General features: G+C 43.4%; 1 protein-coding gene and 1 long non-coding RNA gene across 2 annotated transcripts in view; one reads left to right on the forward strand and one right to left on the reverse strand.

The window, feature by feature from the left end:
• The window catches only part of LOC146494594 (cytosolic sulfotransferase 2-like), a 24,544-nt gene continuing 6,040 nt past the window's right edge, over positions 1–18,504 (forward strand). The window contains exons 1-3 of the mRNA XM_085146952.1: positions 1–283; positions 17,123–17,261; positions 17,364–17,492. Of these exons, the coding sequence (XP_085003078.1) occupies positions 17,171–17,261; positions 17,364–17,492 (220 nt within the window). The 5' untranslated portion in view covers positions 1–283; positions 17,123–17,170. The remainder of the gene's footprint in view (positions 284–17,122; positions 17,262–17,363; positions 17,493–18,504) is intronic.
• Positions 7,483–17,381, reverse strand: LOC146494595 (uncharacterized). Its single transcript, XR_014871671.1, has 2 exons — positions 14,953–17,381; positions 7,483–7,749 (listed from the first exon to the last, which is right to left on the reverse strand). It is a non-coding gene; the product is annotated as an uncharacterized LOC146494595 (long non-coding RNA).

Genomic DNA, 18,504 nt, shown 5'->3' on the forward strand with positions numbered 1-18,504 from the left:
ACATGTCCCCACCAATAATTTGATCTCTTTGAGTAAAGAAAAACAAACCCGATAGAAAGAAAAAAACGATCTGTCAGCGTCTCATTCAGCGAGCGGTGCAGAAAGAGTTAAATTAGTTCTCTACTGGAGTCCTACCTCATGTGACAAATATGGCCAATGTGATTGGCTGAGCCTTTCAGGGAGCTCTGTTTAGTTTCAGCTGTGGCAAACCTGCGAGGGGGAGAGGAGGATGGCAGCGCAAAGGAAGAACCTGGATATAAGAAATTGATTTTCAAAGAAACCTGTAAGTCACTTAAAGTAGTGATGGGCAGATGAAGCTTCATGAAGCACTGAAGCCAATTAGTTCACCCCAGCGCAAAGCTTCTTGAAGCTTCATTTGCTCTAGTAGGACACCTACTGGACGTAAAAATATTAGTTGGCATGAATTTGAAGAGTGTGGCCTTTTGCACATAGCCTGTAATTGTCAACAACAAAAGGAGTGTGTAAAACATCTATATTGTATTGATGGCAGTATATTTTGTATATTTATACTGGCAGTATGGAAAATGATCATTTGGAAATGCTTAAAATGGAAATGATCATTTACTGTGAGGTGAGGTGTGGTTGGGGTGTGGACAGTGGTTGTGCTTTTGTAACGTTGAGTTATGGACAGCTACACACTGAGGCCTCAGTCTTGCCTGTTCACATTTTATTCTGTAAAAACTAAATTTTCACTGCTTTTATGACCTTTTAGTGGGGAGAACATAGCTAGGATTTAATGATTTAACAAATCTTTTAAATCCTTTGTCCTCCACAATGCTAAATGGCTGGGAGTCCTCAATCACCATGCTAACCAGGTCTTCATCTATTTGAGATTGTTCTCCTGAGGAAAGACAATAAAGACAAAGCACAAATATAAATATCACACACGTAACTTATTACAGCTGTATAATATTGTTATATCATTTAGTAACATTACTGCATGCTATATTATCATGGCATTTGATGGTTCACCTGGTCTTGCTCCACAATCTGTGTTCCCCTATTCTCATGCAAAGCTCTGTAGTGCCTAAGCATGGATGAGGTGTTGTTGTTATATTCCAGCTCCCTGGCACATAGCAAACACTTCACCTTGTACAAAAGTAAAGCCGCTTAACATAAATTGTATTGCACCATCAGTATTATGAAAATACATCTTCTGTAGAAATTTACATACCCTGTTGGGAGGAATAAGATCAAAATGTTCCCACACAGGGGAGGGCATCCTCCTCTTCTTAGCTGGCTCCATTCTCTCCTGACATTCTCTCCTCACTCTCCCAAACACCTACATTTTTGAAGGAAGTCTGAGGGGTTTGTATCGCTGTCATAGCTCGTGGCAAAGTTCGAACCACTTCATGAACCAGTCACGTGGTACAGCCGGGCAGCGAGGCTTCGGACGTCATCATTTTCAGCTCCTCCCATAAATGAAGCAAGCCTCAATACGCGCATCGCGGAAACGCCCCCTCCATTACTCGACACAAGCTTCGAAGCCTCGATACAGAACGTCACATCACTAACTTAAAGTCAAGTTCACTCATATAACGTGTCCGTCACAATAACGTTACAGGCTATGCTAGGACATGCCAACACTCCCGATTTTTCCGGGGAATCCCGAATTTCAGTGCCCCTCCCGAAAATCTCCCGGGGCGACCATTCTCCCCAATTTCTCCCGATTTTCCACCCGGACAACAAAACTGAAAACCATATCCCAGACTGGCCCAGCCAATTCCAGTTTCCAACAATGGCTACTATTACTGCAGCTACTTAGTTTTAATATTACTCTTATTATTCTTTCTGGGTCGCATAATAAACTTTTAACACATTTTCAGGCGAGAATGTAGCTATGTAAACATAAAATAACTTAAACATGTTATTGTTTGGCCTTTTTCAGTGCTTTAGTTGTGTTTTATTTGTTGGTGAGTAAATCGGTTTGGCTGAGATTAAAGTTATTCGATTAAATTAGATTAAATAAAACTTTATTAATCCCTCGGGAGGATTCCTCCGGGTTCTCACACAGCTGAATAAACTGTTGTGTGAAAACAGCAGTTTATTCGACCATCTACGCCAGCGTCCGGTTATATTTTAGACAGCCAGGAGCAGACGGCAGGTGACGTAATTCTGAAGGCTAGACCATTGACTGTAGAAAACATGGACGACGCGACCCCGCCTCCTACCATTGTGAAAAAATGAAGCCAAAAAAGGGGGGAGGAACAAGATGGCGGAGTGAGCAGCAACCTTACTGCAGGCGTCCGAACTTTTTTTGGCTTTCTTTTGTCCTGAAACTGTGAATTTATTAAAAGCAATAACTTGTTTTTTGCTCTTTTTGTGCACTTCAACCAGCTACTGAAGAACTAACTGTAAACCAGCTTTAATTTGTAATTTTTCCGGGGTTAATTTCGATAATTGTCCTGTGACTACGATGGATCATGACTACAATGTTTCGGTGTTGAGAGAGGCGTGTGACGAGGAGGATATTCAAGATTTGGAGATCGCTGACATGACTTCTAAAGACTCCAGAATCAACTGGGCTCACACTCTGACGAAAAGCCCTAATCCGAAGAAAGCAAGAGGGGTGCGAGCGCAGCCTCTGGAGGAGGAGGACACCGCCGCAGCTATCTTGCAAGCAGTCAATGTGTTAACGCAAAAGATGGATGAACAGACGGCGTTGCTGCGTAAGTTTGAAAAGCGCATTGACATGAACACGGCGGAAATAAGAAAAAATAAAGAAAGTATAGTAGAACTCCAGGAGAAAGTTGGTGAGCTGCAGAAAGAAAACAAATCCCTGCGCAGCTCCTGTGAGGAACATGCTCGATATAAGAGGAGATGGAACCTAAGGCTGACTGGTCTTCCTGAGAAAGATGATGAAAACACCAGAGAGTCGGTTATCGGGATTCTCACCAGAGTTGTGCCCTTGTCTGTAGATAAACTGAGAGAGACTGTTGATACTGTCCATCGGCTGGGAAAGAAGGGGAACTCTGCATCTTCCGGGTCCCCAAGAGCCATAATTATCCAGTTTGGCATGAGAACGGTCCGGGACGACGTCTGGAAGAAATCGAGGCATGCGAGGGTCTGCAAGGAGATGAACATCCGCTTTAAGGAAGACTTCTCCAAGGAAGATCGGGAGGCTCGAGCTAAGCTGTGGCCGCTGGTCCAGGACGCCAGGAGTAAGGGAAAGAGAGCGTTTTTGAAGGATGGCTACGCTCTGATTGATAACCAAAGAGTGGACCCGAACTGATTTTCTTTTGTGTGACCTTTTTCACCTCTCAGGTATGCTGTTGTTGAATAAGCCTATTGCTTAGCATGTCATTTATCTTAAAATTTCCCGGTTGTTAAGGGTTATTGCACTGAATAGTTCTTTTATACAGGACACGGCTGCTCGTTCCTGCGTGTCTTAAGTTTGTTTTTTTTTCCCAATACTTTTGTAATAGTGTTATATGTTATCTGTTATTTCTTTGAACGTGAGGGGGCTAAAAAACATTGTGAAGCGTAAGGCTATCTTTCTTTTTTGCAAGGAGCAACAGGCTAACTGTGTCTTTCTACAAGAGACCCATTCGGCAGAGGCAGACACAAAGTTCTGGAAAACACAGTGGGGTGAATCTGTTTTCTTTAGTCATGGTACGTCTCACTCAGCTGGAGTGATGATTTTATTTAATAGGTTTCCGGGAAATGTCATAGGCTATAAAAGTGATTCTGATGGTCATTGGCTGATGATAGTGTCAGAGATTAATGGTTCAAACTACATTCTGCTGTGTGTGTATGGTTATACTAATAGAGCTCAGAATAAGAAACTTCTAACCTTCCTTTGTGAACAGCTAGAGCAATGGAAGTTGAGCTATCTTGTTGACAAAGTTGTTGTGGGGGGAGACTTTAACGTAGCTCCTGATCCCTCTGTTGATCGTTTTCCATCCAGGACTTCATGCCACAGTTATGATGAAAGTATCCTTAATTTGGCCAACAAAGTTAGTCTCTGTGATGCTTGGAGGCTGAAAAATCCATCTGCGTCTCAATTTACTTGGTTTAATTCATCTAATAATGGTCAGTGTTCCGGGATTGATTACTGGTTAGTCTCTAACAATTTGATCAACAACATTTCTAAGTGTGAAATCTCAGCTTCCCCTCTAACTGATCACTGTTTGATTTCCTTACTCATCTCATTAACCAAGGTGAAACATCAATCCCTTATTTGGAAATTTAACAACAACCTTCTGCATAATGACAACTTCTGCCTTGAAGTGAGAAATTTAATTGTGGAAATTGACAAATTAGATACGTCACATGTGAGCAAATGGGAATGGTTTAAATTCCAAGTTAAACAGATAGCAATTCAAATTAGCAAATCCATTGCTAAACAGAAAAGACAGGAGCAACAAAGCATTATTGAGAGAATTAACAGGCTATGCTGCAAACAGGATTTATCTCTGGACGAACAAATACAACTAAACACTTTTCAATCTTAACTAGACAAACTGTTCTTAGAGAAAGCCAATGGTGCCTATGTTCGTTCAAGACCCCGATGGATTGAGGAGGGCGAGAAAAACTCTTCCTATTTTTTTAATTTAGAGAAACACAGACAAGCAAATACGAAGATTCAATCACTGAATATCAAGGGGGTTTTGACTGAGGACCATGACAAAATAAACGTGGAAATAGTTCATTTTTACAATAACCTTTACAAGTCAACCTATTCAACGGAGAATGGCACTGTGTTTCTGGAAAGTCTTAGAGGCCTTAATGGGACATTGGATGTGGATGTAAAGGTTCGTATGGAGAGTAAACTTGCAATTGAAGAGCTGGACAAGGCAATCGAACAAATGCCCAGGGGCAAATCACCAGGAATTGATGGGCTAACAGTGGAATTTTACTCCTTTTTCTGGCATGACATTAGATTAATGCTTTACAGTGCATACTTGGAATGTATTTCATCAACTAATCTTTCACCTACAATGAAACAAGGTCTAATCGCTTTAATTCCAAAACCCAACAAAGACAACCCAGATATCAAGGAGACATTGAACAGATGTTGATTTTCCATCTGAACCATCAGAATCGTCAGGGTTGAAATGTCAACACAAAACCAATGTTGAAACAACACTGAAATACTGATGAAACCTGACACTGACATTGAAATAACATTGATTCACTGTTGTTCTGTCATCGTTGATTGTTGATCTATTTATAGTTGACAAGGCGACAACAATCACGTTGAAAAGCCATAGATTAATGGTTGAGCGGGAAATTTAAGCTGCTACCACTTGGACTATTCCATAGCCCCTCCTCTCACAGTGGTACATCCCTTCAGGTAACCATTGTCTTGTACAGTAGAGCGGGACATTAGATTTACTCTCAGCGGAATTGACCGGAGAAGGCATCAGTTCATGCACTGCACTGGCCTGCACCACGATTAATATAAGGTAAGAATGAATTACTTTTTTTCTATTCGTTATTTCCACGGTTGCATTTGAATAACAGTAAAAAACAAACAAACTTGTTAATGTAAAGTTTCGGACAAAATGTGGGAGCCCGAAATTGTGTCTACTTTCATCTTACAATCCGGCAACAAATAAATTGCACTGCGAACAAAGTCAACAAAGAAAACATTTTCGTTTCATACTTTTCCGTTATATTCCCTTACAAAGCTAGCTTTAACGCTTCGAGGGTTCCTTTGTTCTTGCTGTCACCTCGGCGCTTGACCCAGACTTTCGCTCTGTAGTTGCTTTTTAGCATAGTACTACAAAAAATTGTAAATCTGTGATATATGATTGATAAACGTAAAGCTAACTGTATAAATGTGTTCAATGACTTTGTTACTTTTAATGATTGGAGAGCACCCGCTTCGATTCGCACTCAATTCAAACTTTACGTTGCACGCTCACCTAACTTTACGTTGCACGCTCACCTAACTTTACGTTGCACGCTCACCTAACTTTACGTTGCACGCTCACCTAACTTTACGATGCACGCTCACCTACCTTGCGTTTGCACCTTTTGTCCACACGTAAACTGCGTTTTATTATTTATTTATTAGTTTTTCGCCTCTCACTGCTTAAGCCATTAATCTTTCTGGAATTGTTTATTTAAACAGATGCGACCTCACAAAAGATATTAACTATGCTGTCAGACCTGACGAGAGCTGTTAACGAGGAGGTCAGAGCCATCCGCCATCCCTGCTGCAATGAATCGGTAGATGCTGGGGTACTGCCTCTGGATTTGCCCTTGCACAACATTGAGGAGCTAAACAATGCAGAGGCAGCTCTTCAATCATAAGAGGCAAATAAGGCAATGGTAAGTATATAAAGGTTATGTACACTTTGTAACTATAAAGTGTAATAGCTGTCAGATGTGATTTAAATACATAACAACGGCCTGTTGATTAAACACACAAGCACTTGCATACACATTTAAGACATGAGACACGCTAATTCCATCTCTTAAAATGTGTCTATAGGTGAGACGCTTTGCCTTGATTGGAGGGACCACACTGGAGGTGCGAGTCCGCCGTGTAATGGCTTATGCCATTACAAACGAGCTGGCCTCGGTACTCAACTGGGCAGGGAAAAAAACCAAGGACCAGACAAAGCAAAAAATGGCATTTAAAGATACAGCGCTCTGCAAATGCATATATGGTGGTAAGTTTTACAGTTTTTTTGCTATATTACTTTGTCTTTCTTAATAACAAGACTTTCATGTCCGGTTAATCTGGAGATGGAGTCTTTGGTCTTTGGCTTGTTTAGTCCTCGGGTTGTAGTTGTACAGCCCGAGGACCCCATGTTTATTTTGTTTTAAAGGATACACGGCACACCATGCTAATACTTATCACTTTTTCCGCTCATAGCTCTTTGGGAATCAAATGCGGCAGTTTGCAGATTTACGCCTGGTGACTTTCATGTTTATCAGCCTAGGAGTTTACATACTTTGTCCCCGCTGAAGACAGTTAACAAGAGCTTATTCATGTGCTCTAATTCACTTTTTTTGTTTGTGTGTGTGTATTTTTTTTCCTAGATGGCCTGACGCAGCAGTTAGGGGCAAACTCTATGTCCGAGTTTGTCTTTGCACAAGCAGTGCAGAAATGGCTCCGATACGCCCCAGATCGTATGGGTATGGGTGGTGCAGGACGCACATCATGCATCCCCATCCCAGAGTAAAAAATTACAAACTTCTGTGAAACATATTAATGTAAATAGGAAACTGTCTTTTAATAAAGTATTTAGCAAACGAAACATGCCTATTGACCTTTTTTTGTTTATTTTTTTTCTCTGTTACATCACATGCAATGCTTTCTTATTTTAGGATATTAATATTGACATGATACATTGTGAGACATTTGTTGTTGTTTTTTTTATAAAGGGTGTGTCCAATTTGAGGAATAAGTACAATTATGTGTTTAGGTGGTTTAAGTATTGATGGAAACATGCAGTAGTTTAGTATTGGTTAAAATACTTATAAAGAAAGGTAGATTTCCAGTCATGATTTAACTGTTGTTTTAATAAAAAGCAACTGTGCGAAAGAGGTGGAAAATCAACACCATAGCTCAACAGTGTTTCAATATCAGAATCTGACATTGTTTCAATGTCAGGTTTCAACATTGATTCAACATCAAAACCTGACGTTGTTTCAACATTAAAAAAGGGTGCAAGAGTGACGTTAGGTCAACGTCACACTTCAACGTTGGTTCAATGACGTCGCCTGATATTGACTCAACGTTGTTTCAATGTTTCCTTGCTATCTGGGAAACTACTTCTGGATAATTGGAGACCCATAACCGTTCTGTGTAATGATTATAAATTACTGGCTCATGTCTATGCGATTGTTTAACACATTTAGTGGATGAACGTCAGTCGGCGTTTATAAAAGGAAGACATATACACAATCACATTAGATTGATTTTTGATATGCTTGATTATCGCCAGTATATAAAGACAGAAAGCTTAGTGTTGTTTTTGGACTTTTATAAGGCTTTTGACACGGTTGAACATCCCTTCCTGCTTAAAGCCTTGCATTTCCTGGGTTTTGGGGTAAACTTTTGTAATGTGATCAAAATGTTTTACAGTAACACTTGTAGCTCTGTTTCGCTTAACCCTGGAATGACACCTAGGTTTGAAGTGCAGCGAGGTATCCGTCAGGGATGCCCTATTTCCCCCAAATTGTTCATATTAACCACTCAACTGCTGGCACTTATCATCCAAAAAGACCCTGATTTACATGGTATTAACATTTTTGACAAGGAATTCAAAATAAGCCAATTTGCTGACGATACTGCACTGTTTTTAAGAGATAAATCCATGGTAGCTAAAGCGCTTAACACTATTTCATTATTCTCCCAGGCATCAGGACTGTGTCTGAATATTAACAAATGTGAATTATTCACACGTGTTCTGATTCTAATATAGCTTCTATAAGAGTTGAATTGGAAGTTAAATATTTAGGTATAGTGATTTCTAAAAATATGTCCCGAAGAGAAGACAACAACATCTGCAATCGTATCGTCAACATGAAGAAATCCCTTAGTCGTTGGTTGACCAGGGATATCACTATATTTGGCAGAGTCATCCTTTCCAAAGCTGAAGGTATTTCTAAACTAATTTACCCATGTCATTCTCTTTATATTTCTCCCCAAAATATTAGGAAAGCCAACTCAATTATTTTTCAATTCCTGTGGAAAAACAAAACCCACTATATTAAGAGATCACAGTTGGTTAAAGACTATGAGAAGGGTGGTGTCAGAGCCTTAGACTTTGAATCAATGATCGGGACTTTTAAAATAAACTGGCTCAGAGCTTGTTTATCTCAGTCTGATTCCATGTGGTTTCATATACCCAGATTTGTATTTAAGGAACTAGGAGGAATTGATTTTCTATTAAGATGTGACTTTGAAACTAGTAAAATACCTGTTACACTCTCTAATTTTCACAAACAGATTCTTCATTTTTGGAAAATGATGTTTACACACAACTTTTCTCCTCACATGTCGACCTTATGGAACAATAGAGCGATAACTGCTAACAAAAAGACATTATTTATCAGGAACTGGTTTGAGAGTGGTATCTTGTTTGTAACTGACTTGCTGGATACGAGTGGTGCTTTATTGGATTATGTGTCTTTCTCAAAGAGACACGACTTTAATAGTCCATTAAAAGAATACAGAAAAGTTTGCTGTGCTATCCCTTTGGCCCTAAGGCAGCTGATACGCAACACAATGCTACATTCTGAGGTCAATCCAGCGGTAACTGCAACCTAAATGATAGTAAATGTAACAATAAATTTATCAGTGTGAATTTCAAATCTATTCTTTTCCAGGGGTTTAACTCAGGTAGATATTTGCAGGCCCTTCATGGGGATCAGTCACTCATGGAAAAGGCGTTCTCAAAATTCATCAACCTGACCTGTCTCCCCAAAAGTAAAAGAAACTCATTTCAAGATAATTAATAATATATATCCTCTGTCTGAATTTCTAAAGAGGGGGTTTAAATTTGAGGTTAATCAGTGTGCATTTTGTGATTCAGCCTGTGAAACATTACACCATTTGTTTTTCTCATGTCCTGCATCAGCTGCCTTTTGGTTAGAACTACACAGCTGGTTATCCCTCAAGATCAACGTTATCCCCCAGTTTAATATCCATCCATCCATCTTCATCTGCTTTATCCGGGGCCGGGTCGCGGGGGCAGCAGCCTAAGCAAAGAGGCCCAGACCTCCCTCTCCCCAGCCACCTCCTCCAGCTCGTCCGGGGGAACACCAAGGCGTTCCCAGGCCAGCCGAGCGATATAATCTCTCCAGCGTGTCCTGGGTCTGCCCCGGGGCCTCCTCCCGGTGGGACATGCCTGGAACACCTCACCCAGGAGGCGCCCAGGGGGCATCCTTGTCAGATGCCCAAACCACCTCAACTGGCTCCTTTCGATGTGGAGCAGCAGCGGCTCTACTCTGAGCCCCTCCCGGATGGCCGAACTTCTCACCCTATCTCTAAGGGAGAGGCCAGCCACCCTTCGGAGGAAGCTCATTTCCGGCGCTTGTATCCGCGATCTCGTCCTTTCGGTCACTACCCACAGCTCGTGGCCATAGGTGAGGGTAGGGACGTAGATCGACCGGTAAATTGAGAGCTTCGCTTTTACACTCAGCTCCCTCTTCACCACGACGGACCGGTGCAGCGTCTGCATTACTGCAGCTGCAGCCCCAATCCGTCTGTCGATCTCCGGCTCCCTTCTCCCATCACTCGCAAACAAGACCCCGAGATACTTGAACTCCTCCACTTGGGGCAGGAACTCATCCCCGACCCGGAGTGGGCACTCCACCCTTTTCCGGCTGAGAACCATGGCCTCAGATTTGGAGGTGCTGATCCTCATTCCCGCTGCTTCACACTCGGCTGCGAACCGCTCCAGTGCGATCTGGAGGCCCTCACCCGATGAAGCCAACAGAACCACATCATCCGCAAAGATCAGAGATGAGATTCTGAGGCCACCAAAGCGAAAGCCCTCAGCCACTTGGCTGCGCCTAGAAATCCTGTCCATAAAAATTATGAACAGAACCGGTGACAAAGGGCAGCCCTGGCGGAGCCCATCACCCACCGGGAACGAGTCCGACTTATTGCCGGCAATGCGAACCAAGCTCTTGCAACGGTTGTACAGGGATCGAATGGCCCGTAGCAATGGGCCAGACACCCCATACTCCCGCAACACCTCCCACAGGACACCCCGAGGGACACGGTCGAATGCCTTCTCCAAGTCCACAAAACACATGTAGACTGGTTGGGCAAACTCCCATGCACCCTCAAGTATCCTCGAGAGGATAAAGAGCTGGTCCAGTGTTCCGCGACCAGGACGAAAACCGCATTGTTCCTCCTGCATCCGAGGTTCGACTAGCGGACGAACTCTCCTTTCCAGCACCCTGGCATAGACTTTCCCGGGGAGGCTGAGGAGTGTGATCCCCCTGTAGTTGGAACACACCCTCCAGTCCCCCTTCTTAAAGATGGGGACCACCACCCCGGTCTGCCAATCCACGGGTACTGCCCCTGATCTCCACGCAACATTGCAGAGGCGTGTCAACCAGGACAGCCCTACAACATCCAGAGCCTTCAGGAACTCGGGGCGGACCTCATCAACACCAGGGGCTCTCCCACCAAGGAGTTGTTTAACTGCCTCAGTGACCTCGCCCCCGGAAATTGGCGGGTCATTCCCCTCATCCCCAGACTCTGCTTCCTCCTCGGAAGACGCGTCAGTGGGATTAAGGAGGTCCTCGAAGTATTCCTTCCACCGCCTGACCCTCCTGAGACGCCTGACGGTTTGCCAGAACCTCTTCGAGGCAGTCCGAAAGTCTTTTTCCATGGCCTCTCCGAACTCCTCCCACACCCGAGTTTTTGCTTCAGCCACTGCCCGAGCCGCATTCCGCTTGGCCTGTCGATACCTGTCGGCTGCCTCCGGAGTCCCACAGGCTAACCAAGCCCGATAGGACTCCTTCTTCAGCCTGGTGGCTCCCTTCACCTCTGGTGTCCACCATTTGGTTCGGGGATTACCACCACGGCAGGCACCAACCACCTTGCGGCCGCAGCTCAATGCAGCAGCTTCGGCAATGGAGGCGCTGAACATGGTCCATTCGGACTCAATGTCCCCCGCCTCCCTCGGAATGCTGTTGCAGCTCTGCCGGAGGTGTGCGTTGAAGATCTCGCGGACTGGGGCCTCTGCTAGTCGTTCCCAGCACACCCTCACTGCGCGTTTAGGTGCACCAGATCTGTCCAGCGTCCTCCCCCGCCACCTGATCCAACTCACCACCAGGTGGTGATCAGTTGACAGCTCAGCCCCTCTCTTTACCCGAGTGTGCAGAACATATGGTCGCAGGTCTGGTGATACGATTACAAAATCGATCATCGACCTACGGCCTAGAGCATCCTGGTGCCACGTGCACTTATGGACACTCTTATGTTCGAACAAGGTGTTCGTTATGGCCAAACTGTGATTAGCACAGAAGTCCAATAACAAAGCACCGCTCGGGTTCAGATCAGGGAGGCCGTTCCTCCCAATCACGCCCCTCCAGGTCTCGCTGTCGTTACCCACGTGAGCATTGAAGTCTCCCAGCAGGACAACAGAGTCTCCAGGTGGGGACTCTAAGAAGGCTGGGTACTCCGAACTGCCACTCGGCGCATAAGTGCAGATGACAGTCAGGACCCGTTCCCCGACCCTAAGGCGCAGGGAACAAACCCTCTCGTCCACCGGGAAAAACCCCAACGTACTGGCAGCAAGCCGAGGGGATATTAGAATACCCACCCCAGCCCGCCGCCTCTCACCAGGGGCAACTCCAGACTGAGACAGAGTCCAGCCCCTCTCCAGGAGACTGGTTCCAGAGCCCAAGCCATGCGTAGAGGTGAGCCCGACTATATCTAGCCGGTACCTCTCAACCTCACGCACTAACTCAGGCTCCTTCCCCACCAGAGAGGTGACATTCCATGTCCCTATTGCCAGTCTTGGCAGCCGGGGGTCAGTCCGCCAGGGCCTCCGCTCCTGGCTGCCACCCAGCACACAATGCACCCGACCCCTATGGCGCCTCCTGCGGGTGGTGGGCCTGCGGGAGGATGGGCCCATGTCTCCTCTTCGGGCTGTGCCCGGCCGGGCCTCATGGACTAAGGCCCGGCCACCAGACGCTCGCCCTCGGGCACCCTCCCCGGGCCTGGCTCCAGGGCGGGGCCCCGGTAACCCTATCCCGGGCAGGGTAAACTGTTCCCTCGGTGTTTTTTTCATAAGGGCCTTCTGAATCGCTCTTTGTCTGGTCCCTCACCCAGGACCAATTTGCCATGGGAGGCCCTACCAGGGGGCAAAAGTCCCCAGACAACATAGCCCCTGGGATCCCTGGGACACACAAACCCCTCCACCACGATAAGGTTGCGATTCACGGAGGAGCCAGTTTAACATTTCTGATATTATTTTCTATATGGCTAAACAACATCCAACTGTCTCTACTGTGATTAACATTGTCATCCTGTTAGGTAAATACCATATACATTGTTGTAAATGGAGGAATAGAAAACCATCCTTTACATGGTTCATCAATGACTTCAAACATTATTTCATGTCACTTAAAAAACTGAAGTCAAGCAGATTTGCCACAATCTATGATGACATTTCCCATTTGCTTCTGTTTTGATCATTACCTCTATTGTGCTCTCTTTTTTAATTCTTCCCCGTTAATACTGTGAATTTTTGTCTAGCCCCCTCCCCCCATATCCTTGCTGTTAGTTTTGTTGTATTGACTGTTCTTTTTTATTTATCCTCCACGAGAGTTCATTTGCACTATATTGTGTTATGTTGTTTGTGACTGTATTGTTCCATTTGTTAATAAAAAATAAATAAATAAAAAAAAATTACGCCAAAATACCCCGCTTGTGGAGGCTGCCATCTTGCAAATTTGGAGCCAGAGTCTGGGCAGTAGTGACTTGAGGTGGAGCAACTGTGTAACACTCCCGCCCACACACCCGCTGGACGTGACCGCAAACACGCCCCCTCTACACTTTTTACGTAGCCCGGCGGCTGGAGTTTTTTTTGCTGGTTTACCGCGACTGACGACTCGTTTAATTAAGGTAACTACAACCATGTCACTGTTATAAAAAAGACACACAACTTATTATCTTATAGTTCTAAAATCACTGTTGTTAATTTGTTAGTTAGATTAGCCGCTAGCATACGCACTGTGTTGGAGGCTTGTTGCTAGCTAGTTAGCAATGCTACACACCTGCTGCTAATAGTCTTCAACACTTATGGGTTTTGTTTTATCCATTTTTAGACAGCGATGAGATCAGCTGCACACTCTACAGAGGCCCAGAGTTACTGTTAATATCAAAAATATAATGCTGTCCTTTGAGATTTTAACATAAGACTGTGAGTGTAATGGATCTAAAACTGTTTAAATCTTCAGAGCCCTCTACAGCCTGGTAACATGGAGACTTTAAAAACATCAGCAGAACGTTTCAGTAGTGTAGTCTAATTTGTTCTTTTCATTTAATAATAGAGTCCATATTATATCAACAGCTACATTCACCCTGGAGAGAAACTAGTGAGGGAGACCATCAGGACCAAGCTGGGTTTCCTGGGTCCAGAGGTTTGGAGAAACTTCTTGCCTTTCTTTCATCACAGCTGTCCTGTGCCATAAGTTCTGTTGACCGCTGTAAGAGGCATAATTTAAGAAACACCAGGAAGACTGAAGCTCATGGCATTGATCAAGCAGGACTCATGATCTTCACCAGCAGCTCCCTCACAGGGAAATCTTCAGCACTCCTCCGTAGGCCCGCCCCAGGAGATGGATAAACCCAGCATTTCATCAACACTGTGATGAGACCTTTGGTTTGTGCAATGTTATAAATACTCAGATACTCCCCAGAGGCTCCGGACTTTTACATAAAGATATGATATTCAATCCTGTAGAAAGTTATATATTTAAAAATATGTGATCCTCTCTGGTTACTCTGGTATGAATAACTCTGAATTACTTTATGGTAAATAACACACTATGTGTAAAAAAAAACTGTGAAAAAATTCCAGATGACAAGTTTGTGGTTCAACATACAAGTGACGACCTTTGACCTTCATCAGGTTTTATTTAATTGTGTTAGAGAAAATCTCATATGCTCTTCATGCAGCTGAGTACATCAAGTGTTTAAAACGGAAGCTGTGCAGGTCTGAGATCAGAAGCTTTGTGAAACACCAAACTGAGGTCCTGTTAATGCTGATATATAGTGACACAGTTACATGAGTGATTAATCCTTTTGTTTTTTTGTCTTTAACTTTATCAATAAAACAGCTGCAGCTTTCACTACAGCACGTGTGGTACTTTAACCTTTGTACTGTTTGTACTGTTTTCATTTTGCAGTTAACATGTGAACATGTTGGATGATCTGTCTGCTGTCACTTGATGGGGCTGAGGTCTGAATCTGAGGGCAGCTCCTGTAATCACAAAGAGAACAGAACCATCAAACTCAGATATAAATTTTATCCCTCAATATTGAAATAAAGCTGATTCTTCTGTTCTCACACACTCAGGATCTGAAGTTCTTCTCTTACATTTTTTCAGTATTACAGTACACTACAGTACTTTAATCCATAGTTCCTGATTAATGAGGAGTTACTGAAGTACAAGCTTTTAAAAAAATTGTTACTGTCTTTACAGATGTGGCAAGAGACTGAAAACATGCTGTTGTTTGCACATATTTAATATTCAGCTCTGCACAAGAGCTGAAGCAGGGTGCAGCCTGTTGCTTTTACAGTATAATACTTGTAATAAAAGTACAGTAACAGTAATTAGTGACTGAACAGCCCGGGGCGTTTCTCTTGATTTCTTTAGTAAATTCATTCACCTGCACAGCTAAACGAACCCTGACAGCCGAGTGCTCATTTTAGCTAGCTAGGTCTCAGGAGCTAGCTAAGGACGGTAGTTACGGATTAGCTTACAAACACGTTTAACTTACCGAAAAAGTGCAGCGGGGCCTCGGGTCCTTCTGTCGGGTAGTCCAGTTTACTGAAGAACACCTCAGGCTGTCAGGTTAAAACACTCGGTCGTGTTTTCGTAGCTTAAACGCTGGGCGTCCTCTCAGAGCCTACGCTCTATCTGCTATTCGCGAACAGAGATACGCAAGTTTCTCCGTGACTACAGCTGTCAGTCAAAGTTCTTATGATGACGTTTTACCCCAATTTAACATCACCGCGGTAGGAATTAGAATCAAACTTATGGGAAAGGAGACCCCTTGAACATCAATCAGCGTGATGAGAACTATTGAAAACAAAAGAAAGAATCTTTGGAAAAAAATTATCTAAGGAGAATTAATTTATTTTAGTCTGACCCCAGTCCCATCTGCTAACATGGAGGAGGCGGGGTTTATGACCTATACTGCAGCCAGACACCAGGGGGCGATAGAGACGTTTTGGCTTCATTTTTGGGGAGCTGTCGCGTCGTCCATGTTTTCTACAGTCAATGGGCTAGACCGTCCAATTTCATAGTCGCTCATTTCCGGTCTACCCGGCTTTCGGAGGACCCGGCCCACTTAGACCACAAAGGCCGGGTCCTCAGGTGGACGCAGCCTCTGAATTTGGACACCCCCGGCCTGTTTCCGGCCGGACAATAATAATGGTGACATTTAACTTATTTTATCCAATAAATAAACACTGTATATATGTACATGTATACCCCCCCCCCCCCCCCCCTTTGAATGTCTCCCTAATTCTGAGGTCTCAAGGTTGGCAAGTAGGTGCTAGGCTTGGCCCACATCAGTCTAAAATTGTATGTAACCATGAATAATGTGATGCCATGTCCACCAGGAGAGACTGAACAGTATAGATGTAAAACAAATATGCCAGCAGTTCATTTCAGCTAACGAGAGGAGCAGGCATGTGTTTGTTGTGTGGGGCATGTAGTCCATGTCTGTTGCTGTAACAGTAGTTCATGTTTAGAATGAAACATCCCAGCCCCTATCTGATAGAGGGCAGTAGTGCCTAAAATGTTGCATAATGTTTCTGAGAGATCTGTTACTTTGTGGTAATCTTAGACGAGTAGTTTTATGGACAAAACCCAGCAGGTCATTCAGTGTTCCCTAAGTGCTAATGTATCAGAGATGTTGTTGTAACTGAAGTAATGTTGTTAAGTCCTTAAAGTCATATTCTTTTATTGTCATGACTGTATTTGAAGCTATTTTTACTTTTGTATGATACCTGATTTATATGGAATATGGCTGAAGTAAACTAAAGCCTAAAATACTTAGTCAGTCATTTGTTTAATAGTAATTTAACATTATATAATTCACATATAAAACTATGAATTGTAATTTTAAATGGTTTAAAAGCATGTAGAATAACATATGTGGGCAAGTATATTTCTCCTTTTATCAAGAAGCAAAAACAAAAAGGAAAAAATAAGAAACAGGGCAGGGTTCGGTGGTTGAATCATCCGTCCCCACCAATGCCAAAACCAAATCTACACCCTTGATCAGAACCCATATTTATTTATACTTTACAGGAATGGAAATGGAAAAAAGGAATAAAATAAAATAAATAGACCCAAACACAGAGAAACACACACAGGAATTGGTCTGTAGATGGTAAACAAATGCTGTTTTTCTTTTCTTTTTTCTTTTAAAAAAAAGATGGAGTCACTATCATGACCTGCACTATTTGACTTCCATGGAGTCTGCATGACCAATTACTTCACTGACAACTGGGAAAACGTCCAGAATTTCAGAGCAAGACCAGATGATATTGTCTTAGCTTCTTACCCTAAAGCAGGTAGGTTTTAAAAAACAAAAACAAAAAAACCCCACACATTTTGTTCGCATCTTTGAGGAAGTACTTATGTTTTTTCTGTCAATTTTTTTTTTTATTCCTGAGGAAACACATGGGTGTCTTACATCCTGGACCTTTTGTACTTTGGCCATACTTCACCTGAGCGTCAAGGCTCAGTCCCACTCCATGAACGAGTGCCATTCCTGGAGATACAAATGTCTGGTTACCCCTCAGGCAAGTTGTTTCAAAGGCTCACAGTGTGACAGGCATAATAAAGACACTCTAATAAACTCTAGACACTCTAATAAAGACACTTTATTAGGTACAGCTGCTGCTGTTCAGCTGTTTATTAACTCAAATATTTAATTAGTCAGTTGAATCGCAGCTACTCAATGCATTTAGGCTTGTAGACGTGGTCAAGCATCAGAAGGGGGGGGGGGGGGGGTGATTTTGTTGTTGGTGCCAGATGGACTGGTCTGAGTATTTCAGAAAATACTGATCTACTGGGATTTCCCCACAAAACTGTCTCTGTGGTTTACAGGGAATGAGCCAACAAAGAGAAAATATCCAGTGAGCTGCAATTCTCTAGGTGAAAATACCTTGTTGCTGCCAGAAGTCAGGGGAGAGTAACTATTCTGCTTTGAGCAGATAGGAAGGTAAAGAGTAACTCAAACAACCATTCATTAGAGGCAAGCTGAGAGTATGAGAGTATCTGAACACAACACATCCAACCCTGGAGCAGATATGCTACAGGAGCACAAGAACACACCAAGTATCTGTTATGTGAGGGCTGTGTTCAGGCAGGAGAAGGACCCAAAGTGCAGACTCCAGAGACAGAAAGTAACTCAAAACACAGCTTTAATGCTGAACTCAAAAGGGTAACAAAACAGAGAAACACGGGGCTTAAATACACAGAAGGAGCAATCAGGGAATGGGTAACAGGAGGGAAACACAGCTGGGGCAAATCAGGCCTAACGAGACAAAGGAAGCAAAACCAGACACATTTACATGAGACAGACTTTCAAAGTAAAACAGGAAACATAACACAGAGACGCAAACTTGACAAGGGGATACAGCTGACAGGGGAGACAGAGCAACTAGAGAACACAGAGACATAAACCATAAGACAGAACTCTAACAAAGAAACCAAAGACTAGAAATGATAAATAATATAATAAACTCAAAAACCCTGGGTCAACGACCCAGGCATCCTAACAGTATCCCTCCATTTAGGAAACTAAGGCTA

Source organism: Neolamprologus multifasciatus, chromosome 20, assembly GCF_963576455.1.
Source record: "Neolamprologus multifasciatus chromosome 20, fNeoMul1.2, whole genome shotgun sequence".
Taxonomy (NCBI): domain Eukaryota; kingdom Metazoa; phylum Chordata; class Actinopteri; order Cichliformes; family Cichlidae; genus Neolamprologus; species Neolamprologus multifasciatus.